This window comes from Rhodnius prolixus, unplaced genomic scaffold, assembly GCF_049639745.1.
Source record: "Rhodnius prolixus isolate KJV_2025 unplaced genomic scaffold, Rpr scaffold_5, whole genome shotgun sequence".
NCBI lineage: Eukaryota > Metazoa > Arthropoda > Insecta > Hemiptera > Reduviidae > Rhodnius > Rhodnius prolixus.
In genome coordinates this window covers 16,516,667-16,528,978 of record NW_027411624.1, presented here as the reverse complement: position 1 = coordinate 16,528,978, position 12,312 = coordinate 16,516,667, and the positions used below count along the sequence as shown (strand labels likewise).

The window sequence follows — 12,312 nt, the reverse complement described above, 5'->3', positions numbered from 1 at the left end:
TTAGTTACCCAGTTGGTCACGGGGTCAACGGCGCCTCAGCCGTCTTCGAGGATCGGACGGTAGCGAAGACAAGTTTGCAGCTAAACGGTTGGGATGAAATGAGAGTTTTTGATGAAAATTGTTATATCGGATTTTAGTAAGTTCGGAGATGAGTGGAATTTGGAGATCTATATGGATTGTGTGGTTGCTAACATAGAATGGAGCGTCTACTATGCGGCGGAGTATTTTGGATTGGAGTATTTGCAGTCTATTGATGTTGGATTTTTTAGCTGTTCCGTAAAGTTCGAGTCCGTAAGTCCATATTGGTGGTGAGAAGAGCTGTATAGAGTCGTCGTTTGTTCTGTATTAGTTAGTAGCATCTCTTGGAAGAACACACACCAAGTTTCAGCCAGATCGGTCTATTTCTTTGTGTTTGGCATTCGTTTGAATCGAGGAAGTCGAGTGATTTTCAAAAAATGGACGAAAAAGAATTTCGTGTGTTGATTAAACACTATTTTATGAAATGGCAAAACGCCTCAGGAGACTAAAGAGAAGCTTGATAAACATTATGGTGACTCTGCACCTTCGATTAGAACAGTTTATAAGTGGTTTCAAAATTTTCGGAGTGGCCATATGGGCACAAGTGACGCTGAACGTTCTGGAAGCCCTGTTGAGGTTACTACTCCAGAAATCATTGATAAAATCCATGATATGGTGGTGGATGACAGAAGAGTGAAGGTGCGTGAGATTGCTAGTGCTGTGGGCATCTCGAATGAACGGGTACATAATATTTTGCATCAACATTTGGACATGACAAAGCTATCCGCAAGATGGGTGCCGCGATTGCTCACGCTTGACCAAAAACGAAATCGTGTGAAGTGTTGCAAGGACGGTTTGCAGCTGTTCCAGAAGAATCCGCAGGACTTTAAGCGTCGTTTCGTCACTGTGGATGAAACATGGATACATCACTACACTCCTGAGACCAAAGAACAATCTAAACAATGGGTTACCAAGGAGGAATCTGCGCCAAAAAAGGCGAAGACCGTTCCTTCGGCCGGAAAGATTATGGCGACTGTCTTTTGGGATTCGCAAGGAATAATCCTCATCGACTATCTGGAAAAGGGTAAAACTATTACAGGTGCATATTATTCATCGTTATTGGACCGTTTGAAAACCGAGCTGCAAGAAAAATGCCCACGATTGGCCCACAAAAAAGTCCTTTTCCATCACGACAACGCACCAGCTCACACCTCAGCAGTTGTGGTCGCAAAATTAATGGAAATAGGGTTCCAACTCGTTTCACAACCCCCCTATTCTCCAGACTTGGCTCCCTCGGACTACTATTTGTTCCCCAATATGAAGAAATGGCTGGCGGGAAAAAGATTTTATTCAAACGAGGAGGTGATTGCAGAAACGAATGGCTATTTTTCAGACTTGGACAAATCCTATTATTCGGAAGGGATCAACAAACTAGAGCAGCGTTGGACGAAGTGTATAAGCCTAAAAGGAGACTATGTTGAAAAATAAAAAAGGTTTACCCCAAAAAATTAAGTAGTTTTTATTTTTTCACGGACTTTTCAAACGACCCTCGTAGAATGGAGCGTCTATTATGCGGCGGAGTATTTTGGATTTGGAGTGTTTGCAGTCTATTGATGTTGGATTTTTTTAGCTGTTCCGTAAAGTTCGAGTCCGTAAGTCCATATTGGTGTGAGAAGAGCTGTATAGAGTGGTCGTTTGTTCTGTAGTGAGAGTTTTGAGCGTTTGTCGAGTAGTCTGGCTAGAAGTTTGTATCGTTTGTATTAGTTCGGTACGTTTAAGTCTCGTATGGGGGGTTCCAGGTAAGTCTCTTGTCTTGGTACATTCCAAGGTACCGCACATGGTCAGCTGGTGGGATAGGTGTTTGATGTAAGAAGACAGGTGGTGGAGTTTGTCGTTTGAGTGTGTGAAGACTATGTATTTAGACTTAGTTAGGTTAATTTTTATACGCCAGTTTTCTAACCAAGGTTCTATAGAGTGAAGGTGGGACTGTAGTGAGCGTACTGCGAGGATAGGGTCAGAGTGTGTGGAGAGAATGGCAGGGTCGTCAGCAAGGTGTTGCGCCAACTACCCAAAAAAGCAATAGTCTTCCTCACTACCATTTACATTAGTGGATTTAAAAAAAAACAACAAATTGAATAAAGTAAGAATGACAAGTTAGATGGATTGAAGAAGAGCAGATAATTTCTGAAACTTCTGTGTACAAATTTAAATAATCTAGCAAACAAACTGAACATTAATTTTTGGGAATAGAAGCAATTTGGCATTTTATCAAAGCCACGATGTTTCAAAATATTTATCTCACACATAAACCAATCGTAAAAATTTAACATGTCAAATTGTGTAAGTTTTCCCATTTATACAAATTATTTTAACATTTAGAATTTAATTTTTGGCTAATGCTTAAACTTTTAGCAACTTTTTCACACAAGAACACCAAGACCATACTCACATCTCCAACCTACTGGGCGCATATCCAAGTTAATATTTTATTTATATTGATGACAGACAACGTGTCAGGGCCAGTTTATATATATTATATGTGGTGGGCACATGAAAAACATTGGGATAAACCAGTTTTATCTTAGTTTACGCTAGGACCTCCATTTTGCACCATTCTTCTAATTATACTTAACTAATTTGTCTGCACATTGTCTTAATCCCAATTAGCGCCAATCAAATCATACGGTAGTTGGAAAGTAAATATTGTACATATTTACTTAATTTTGGGGAAAAATGCTTTAAAATATTTTAAGTTTTACTTCTTTTTAAAGTTGATTTCTCTATTTTTCTTATTTTGTACTTATCATTATGATGAACAGACAGGCACCACGTTAGCCGAGCGGGTTAAGAGACTAGACCCGCAATGCTAAGATGTATTGTTGGTTTAGTGGGTTCGATTCCCGGTCTTTAGGCCTTGGATTTTATTTAATGGTTAAATGAGAAATAGTAAAGTACGTTTGCTAGTCGCCTCCGTCCACGACACCTAGTAAATGGTAGTTGGACGTTAAGCCCCGCCTGAAATAATAGGCGATTACTACTACTTATGATGAACAGACAACTAAGTCCGTCTGGGCAACTTTCAAAAATTATTTGTACTGAAATGCAGATTTTGGAACAAAGGTTTAGTTTAATTTCTGTTTGATTCTTATTATTATTAAAATTGAAGATTTTAGTGGAATGATCAGATCATTTTTACTGCTCCTATTGTCTCCAAAATGTTAACAGTAAATCCTTATGTGTATCGAAGCCTTAGTTATTCCACTGTCAACTTATTTGAGCTTGATGTTTTTTTAATAATTTCATTTATATTTAGTCGAATAAATGATAAGGCTACTCATATGTCGTCTTCTACATTTAATATATAATTTTCTAAATTTCTAAAATTTGGCGGCACAATTCAACTTATTCTGAATTTATACTTCTAACATCGCCATTATCCTTCAAGAGGTTGATCCTTTTTGTTTTTTCTGGCAGAAGGAGTTTGTTTAGCATGAATTGCTTTTTATGACGGAAGTGTTCATAGTGGACTTAAGATCTTTTTCCTCGCAATATCTGCCCGCAACTCCTAACTCAGCGGTTTAGACTGACTGTTAGTCTACTCAGTTAATCCACTTAGCTCATGCTATAAGATGATAGTTTTTGGATACATCCATTTGTAGGGAGCCAGCAGTAGGTTAAAAACAAAAAAAAAGGTAGAGAAGATTAACCCTAATTGGGGTTAATGCATTCACCTCCTTATCACTGAAATCTCTGTATAGTTGTTACTCATGCCGAAGATTTTGCAAGGTAAGGATATTTCTTTCATTCCTTTTAGAACGATATGAAGTTTAAAATTTAAGTCCAATAAAGCAAAGGAGAATCAATTTACTTTGAAAATAAAAATATTTTACTATACTTATTAAAATGAAACCACAGAAATGCCAGCTTGCAACGTTTACTCTTCAGCGGGGCTCCTGTCTTTCTTCAACAGCAATCCTCTTCCTTGCACAGATCTGGGTGCGCTATCTTGGGCTCTTCATAGACAATCGACTCACTTGGGACCGACACACTAGACTTAAAAGACAAGCAATGACAAAACGTGCGAAACTGCTTTACAGACTACTTGGGATGACGCTCCAAATTGCCCATAGAACTCAAACGTTTAATACGTACTATATTATCCTCAAACCTATGTGGACTTATGGAATAGAGCTGTGGGGTTCAGCCAAACCTTTCAGTCAAAAGTACTCCAACAGATAGCTGACGCTCCTTTCTACGTGACTCACCTCACTCTTCACAACGACCTCAACATTCCCTTTATAGACCAACTCGCCAAGACTAAATATCAAAAGTTGCTCTCTCTACTTGCTCTAATCCTCTTGTACAGTCTCTCGCCTCCTCTGACAATCCACCTCATCGATTGAATCGTCAATGGCACCGAGACCTTCTTGAGATCTGAAGACCATCACCATTATCAAATCTGCTTCCTTTAGAGAGTTTTTCCACTGGGTAGATTTTCTCTTCTACTCTAGAAGCACCAATTCATCTTATGTACTCTCTATTTATTTATTGTATATATTTATTCAGATTGTAAATAACTAAATAAATTATTAACAAAAAAAATACTATATTTAAAATTCTACGTCATAAGTAGTATTACGTATGTATGTATTTCTGTCTCTTTCTCCCAATTACGACAGTCGTTTGAAAAGTCCGTGCAAAAATAAAAACTACTTAATTTTTGGGGGTAAACCTTTTTTATTTTTCAACATAGTCTCCTTTTAGGCTTATACACTTCGTCCAACGCTGCTCTAGTTTGTTGATCCCTTCCGAATAATAGGATTTGTCCAAGTCTGAAAAATAGCCATTCGTTTCTGCAATCACCTCTTCGTTTGAATAAAATCTTTTTCCCGCCAGCCATTTCTTTATATTGGGGAACAAATAGTAGTCCGAGGGAGTCAAGTCTGGAGAATAGGGGGGATGTGAAACGAGTTGGAACCCTGTTTCCATTAATTTTGCGACCACAACTGCTGAGGTGTGAGCTGGTGCGTTGTCGTGATGGAAAAGGACTTTTTTTGTGGGCCAATCGTGGGCGTTTTTCTAGCAGCTCGGTTTTCAAACGGTCCAATAACGATGAATAATATGCACCTGTAATAGTTTTACCCTTTTCCAGATAGTCGATGAGGATTATTCCTTGCGAATCCCAAAAGACAGTCGCCATAATCTTTCCGGCCGAAGGAACGGTCTTCGCCTTTTTTTTTGGCGCAGATTCCCCCTTGGTAACCCATTGTTTAGATTGTTCTTTGGTCTCAGGAGTGTAGTGATGTATCCATGTTTCATCCACAGTGACGAAACGACGCTTAAAGTCCTGCAGATTCTTTTGGAACAGCTGCAAACCGTCCTTGCAACACTTCACACGATTTCGTTTTTGGTCAAGCGTGAGCACTCGCGGCACCCATCTTGCGGATAGCTTTGTCATGTCCAAATGTTGATGCAAAATATTATGTACCCGTTCATTCGAGATGCCCACAGCACTAGCAATCTCACGCACCTTCACTCTTCTGTCATCCATCACCATATCATGGATTTTATCAATGATTTCTGGAGTAGTAACCTCAACAGGGCGTCCAGAACGTTCAGCGTCACTTGTACCCATATGGCCACTCCGAAAATTTTGAAACCACTTATAAACTGTTCTAATCGAAGGTGCAGAGTCACCATAATGTTTATCAAGCTTCTCTTTAGTCTCCTGAGGCGTTTTACCTTTCATAAAGTAGTGTTTAATCAACACACGAAATTCTTTTTCGTCCATTTTTTGAAAATCACTCGACTTCCTCGATTCAAACGAATGCCAAACACAAAGAAATAGACCGATCTGGCTGAAACTTGGTGTGTGTTCTTCCAAGAGATGCTACTAACTAAACATAACCTCGATACGCGCCAGTAGTGCTATCTCTCTGACTTTGCACGGACTTTTCAAACGACCCTCGTATATAGCGATATCATTTTACCCTCTGGCGAAAGCAGGATTTTTCATTTAATAAATTAAACATGTTTTAAAAATATTCTCATCCTCTGTGTCCTTAATTTTATTTGCGATTCCCCTTCCCCTTGCTGATTTCCTTATAATGTAAATTTCTTTTTTTGTCATCAATATTCCAATGTCATAATTATATATAGTTTATTACAAGAAATTCTCGCGATAAAAGCCATTTAAAAGTAAAGGAAGGAATAAATCATATGAATGAAATAGATTAAGGCAAACTGGGTATTCAAATATTATTGTCTTTCATATTTTATCTGAAATTAAATCTGTCCTGGTCTGCGCTAATATTTCATAAGTTTCCTTTATTCTTTTTTGCTCCTTTACTTCCAATATCGCCGCTGAGAGCCCAATAATCCTACCGTAGTTTCACCTTTCATGCAATGAATTTTTATAAGAATCTTTCTCAACAATTATTTCAGTTTTTTCTTTTTATTGATCGTCTGATATTATTTAAGATAACTCTTTCAAACATTTCTGAAGCGAAATTTATATTCTGACAATGACCAAATAAAGTATTGGTTTTCATTTGCCTCTATTCAAATTATCAAATAACCACGCTAAACGCGTCTGAAGGATCGTTACTCTTTATGGGATATAGGAGCATTTATGTTCCTAAATTTTATAATAAACTTGTGTACAGTTAATTCATCGTTGAGTTCACAGTGTCTGAAGCCTTCCTAAAATCTTTCCAAAGAAGAATATATCTTGCCTTCTGATAACCATCACGGAAAAGAAATACTTGTGTTTGAATGTCCAATGTTCGATTCTAATATTATAAATATTTTTTATAAAAACTACAGGAACAGTAAAAAAGTAAAACTATAGCTAATATGAATACACTTTATAAAGTTACCATCAAATTGTGTTATAATATATTAATATAGTTTTTTAATAAAGCCCTACTTGCCCCAATATGGACGTAAGGAATACAGCTCTACGAAAGTGCCAAAAAATCGAACATCAACTGACTTCAGTCCTTACATTCTAAAATCCTGAGAACAATAGTTAACGCTCCCTTCTACGTCTCCAATCATACTATACACTCTGATCTAAATATTCCTCTCGTCTCTGAAATAGCCCCAATCTCGGATACACAAAACTCCACTCAAATCTTCTAAACAGTCATTACAACCCTCTGATCCCACAACATGTCTACTACAACACTTCCTTCAAATCCACAGCGCAGACTAAAGCGGTGGTAGCCAAGCGATAATCTCAACATTTAACGTCGACCTCCTAGGATGGTTGCTGTGTAAGCTTGCCAATCTGGCGAACTAACGGCTTCCATCATTGGATGGTCGTCGTTCACACCAATCACACATGCATTTGCGAGGGTATGTATGTATATACTCGTATACATATACGTGCATGTGTATTTGCGCTATCCCTTATCTCTCATCTCTTTTGCTTGTTTCTATTGGATACAGTTACAAAATAAATAAATAAATTTAAAAGAAAATAAAGCGTAGAGTTGGCAGTTAGAGATAACCATACATCCTCAATGCTTCTAGATGTTCTGAGGATGATCCTCTCCAGAACATGGGAATCGTGTTTTCAAAAGGATATTCTAGGAAAAGAGGGGAGTCCGGTAATCTTTTCTTGGGAGTCCCTTGCATCTTATCCGGATATTCCAATGATGTGGCATTCCAAATTAAGATGTTGGGATGATCTAAGGATCCGTCTAGCCCTGGTAACCATCTTTCAAAAAAAAAAAAAACCTAAGGAAGCCTGCCAAAATGAGTTCCTGGCACCCTTTCTCAAATCTTTCGAAGGTAGAATATATCTTGCCTCCTGATAACCATCATGGGCTCTCTGGGGAACCTTTAGGAAAAGTAGAAAGATGGTAGATTCGAATGACCGAAGCCATAACACTTCTTCCTATTTTCCCTAAGTAAGGGCTCTATCTTGCGGTACCAACGCAGGCGAAAGCCTTCCTGAAAAGGAGATCAAATGTGCCATTGAGGAAAGCCTTCTTAATCAGAGGGGGCATCCGATGTCTCGACTCCGTTTTCAGTATCCTTCTTTGCTATATGTATCGCATAACGCTTTTGATTTAGCCAGGACACTTCTGGAAAGAGAATTGGGATATTAGCTAGATATATATAATTATAAGATAGGGGATCTGCTCTTGGGATTTTCGAAGAGAAGGTAGAATCGGATTATGTTCCTCGAGCGCAAATAATTGATACTGTTAAAATTATGCTTTCCATGATGAATTCGTGTTAGGGTGCATTTAGAATATTATGAAGTTTTCAAATCTCTACCGATACACTTAATATTTACGTAACAAATATTGCATTTTGAATAAACTGTAGCCTAGCAAAGCGAATAATGATTAAAACACGAAATACTCGTAATTGAAAGATTTTTAACGTTATTCTATAAAAGTTTTTATTCTTACATATTAAATTTTCTAACCATATCAATATTTAAGTTGCGTTGGTGAGGAGACATGTGACCTATACTTGAAATCTTAATCTGATCTGTTGTTGCAGAAATAACAGCGTAAACCACCTTTGTTAATTTAATAAGTAATATCCATGTTATTTTTGCATTTCAGGTAGCCTGGTTGCGAGTTGATACGCAGACAATTCTGACAATACACGGTCATGTAATTACGAAGAATCACAGAATTGGCGTGACACATTCAGACCATAGAACGTGGTATTTACACATTAAGGATTTAAAACAATCAGATCGAGGTTGGTATATGTGCCAGATAAATACGGATCCAATGAAAAGTCAAGTTGGATTTCTAAATGTTGTTGGTAAGTTTTAATTGAAGTTAAAATTTTTTTTAAATTGTCTGAATTAAATATTATTTAAATTTTTTTGATGCCGATGCGAATAGAAGCAGCTAGATTCTTAAAATTCTTCACAGAAATTGAGAGTGCCTTAAGGAGTGAATTTATTAGAGTTATTTTGAAGGGATTTTATTTTAGAAGATTACAATGTGTTGTTACCCCTTGTTTACCGAGGCGAATTCCCCAAAGAGGGGACTAAGTTCAGCTGTATTTTCTTTATTTAATATCACAAATGTTCAACAATTACTGTAATAAAATCTTCCCGTACTTTAATAAGAACGTTTGCTAAACCAAAAGTGCACCATAAGCCCAACATTTTATTTTATATCATTCAAATAATATTTACACTTAAGCGCAAAAAGATTTGCATTAAATTAAATTTAAAAGTGAAGGGATTAGCTATGCGTGGTTTGCGTATTGGACTCCCATGCGGAGATCCCGGGTACGAATCCAGCTGCTGGCCAATTAGATTTTCTCTTCCTTAGGGGCTTCTTACAGCTCCAGCGATGGAGTGCAGAGTGCATTCCCATATTGATTTGCCACATTTGATTTCTAGCTAGAAAAAGTTATTTTTATATTCATTCAAATAAAGTCTTATTTGGAATAAAGCGAATAAATTTTATCTAAAATTTTATTCTTTGTAATTAACTTTCTTAAGTTAATTTTTATTTATTTAGTTTAATGATTAGGTTTATCTAAAATTTTATTCTTCGTAATTAACTTTCTTAAGTTAATTTTTATTTATTTAGTTTAATGATTAGGTTTATCTAAAATTTTATTCTTTGTAATTAAATTCCTTAAGTTAATTTTTATTTATTTAGTTTAATGATTAGGTTTATCTAAAAGTTTATTCTACGTAATTAACTTTCTTAAGTTAATTTTTATTTATTTAGTTTAATGATTAGGTTTATCTAAAATTTTATTCTTCGTAATTAACTTTCTTAAGTTAATTTTTATTTATTTAGTTTAATGATTAGGTTTATCTAAAATTTTATTCTTCGTAATTAACTTTCTTAAGTTAATTTTTATTTATTTAGTTTAATGATTAGGTTTATCTAAAATTTTATTCTTCGTAATTAACTTTCTTAAGTTAATTTTTATTTATTTAGTTTAATGATTAGGTTTATCTAAAATTTTATTCTTCGTAATTAACTTTCTTAAGTTAATTTTTATTTATTTAGTTTAATGATTAGGTTTATCTAAAATTTTATTCTTTCTAATTAACTTTCTTAAGTTAATTTTTATTTATTTAGTTTAATGATTAGGTTTATCTAAAATTGTATTCTTTGTAATTAACTTTCTTAAGTTATTTTTATTTATTTAGTTTAATGGTTAGGTAGGTAGGTATTCCTGGCTTCATAGACACCCCTCAGCTGAGCTATTTAATCTTAGTATTTTATTTTTCTGTTAACACAACTGATTTGCTCTTACGATCTTTGGTTACAAAGCTAAATAAAGGGATCTATCTTAAGTTAAATGGGTTTGCATAAAGTTATCTTAATTTAAACTAGAGAGCGTGGTAAAAAACAATGGTTAAGATAGTGGCTGTTAGAAATCTTAGAACTTCTAGGTCCAATAATGCACCAATTGCCGGATACAGTAAATGAAACCAGAGTTGCCAGTAAAGTTATACTTTGAGTCTCAGGACTACTGAACAACTTCAGAGTGAAGGTGGTCCATTAGGACGCTCCCTTATAGGAAGGTAGAGGACACTACCTGGGTTTGTAGAATTGTTTCCAGTTGAAGGGAGAGTACCACTTCACAGTGAACATCCCTTCTATAAAACCCCCTGTTCAAACTATACTATTGCGACTACCTCCACTTGGTATAACATAAAACGAGTCATAGATCGCTGTGTACTTAATTATCATTAGAGTTCCCAAGTTCGTGGTTCTTGTGAATACTATCTGGGTTTTGCTGCCATCTTCTACCCCAATACTTCTTCTTCTTCCACCCAGAGTTCCACCTTCTTCAGCTAAGACCTCCCCACTCACTTCTCACAATCCAGCTCTACTTTCGGAGTATCTCACACCAACTGCAGTGTACACTAATATGCTCTGATTAGAATTTAACCGAATGGGGGATAGAGGTCTAAATTGTCAGAAATATGACCATTATTGTGCCGAAATGAACCCCAATCTTCTTTAATGGATAAAACATGTAACTGTGTTGCTTTTTTTTTGCGCGTTATAATAGAAAATTATAACAAACTTTGCTAATTAAATTAATATATCGTAATTAACTTAATGAGATAGTCCATTAAGTTTAGTTAGCGTTCAGACTATTAGGCGGACTTTCTTGGTTGAAATTTTTTTAACTAAATAATAAGTTTGCTTTTATTTGAAATCTTTGTTTCCACACTAAGTTTTAAGTTAGTAAATAATTAAAAAGCTAACAGGTTATTTTACCTTAACGCCCAGAATACGTATAATACAGTTCATTTAATGTTAAGATGGATTCAGTACTATGAATCAGTGATTATTATCACCATTTTGTAGAACAGAATTTTAAAAATTAAGTAAAAATACTAGTTTCTATTATTTTTTATGAAACTTTTGGGGAATTACTGTGGAGCTTGACAAGAAGTATTTTTTTAATTGTTTTTTAAAGACCAATTATTTATTTATACGGTCTTGTTATAAAATAACCTTATCATTTATTTGTTTTATTTTATTTATTTTTCTATGTTTATAACATAGATGAGATTAGATTAAAAAAAGCTGGACTTGACCAATGCCCCATGGCACCGCAGACAAATTAGGCTTATTACGCCCTCCCCTTTGGATCTAGTAGATGAAACCTCCCCTGCTAAAGAGGTTTGAGGACTTTCCCTACTAGTTCTTTTTGCGCTACTATCTCCTTTAGTCTTAAAGAGCCAAAGGTTTCATAGCGCAACCGCTCGATTGCAACACAATCGTGAAAATCGTTTCTGGGAGACCCTAGCAAGAGCCTCCGTTTCCGCTCCCTCCAAGATCACTCTCCTGTAGTCTCACCGAATCCATCTTAAGTTCTGGGCACAATACCACCCTTAAGTTCAAAACCAGCCCGCGCGCCTTCCTCAAAAAACCTGAGGAACACCACTAGCTGGTGATTTTGATTTTTGATTTTTTTTTTTGTTAATTTTAGTCCCACTTAAGGTGGTGGATCAACGGTCACGCCTACCACAGGAAGGCTAGATTACAATCGGGTTTCGCCCGGTGCTCCAAGGTAATCGTTGCCGAACATATATTTTACTACTCTGAACGCATTCAGCCTCGACACGGGTCCATTTCTCAGCTTGGGTACTGTGCAAATGTATTGGGTTGTTACAGTGTAATGTATTCATGTTCCTGTTGTTAGGCTGGGATACCCGCAGGGACGCCAAGTACCCTCAAAAAGTGGCTAATCAACTTCCCCCTATGGGGATTACATGGAAACTTTAACTTAGGCGTTTCCAGGCGAAATACATCATCTTAGCGCTTCATT

The 12,312-nt window shown here is 36.2% G+C and overlaps 1 protein-coding gene across 3 annotated transcripts in view; it reads left to right on the top strand.

The window, feature by feature from the left end:
• The window catches only part of LOC141458884 (neurotrimin-like), a 708,924-nt gene that overhangs the window by 583,559 nt on the left and 113,053 nt on the right, over positions 1-12,312 (top strand). For all 3 annotated transcript variants that reach the window (XM_074137436.1, XM_074137438.1, XM_074137437.1), the window contains exon 3: positions 8,604-8,811. In XM_074137436.1, coding sequence (XP_073993537.1) covers positions 8,604-8,811 — 208 coding nt within the window. The remainder of the gene's footprint in view (positions 1-8,603; positions 8,812-12,312) is intronic.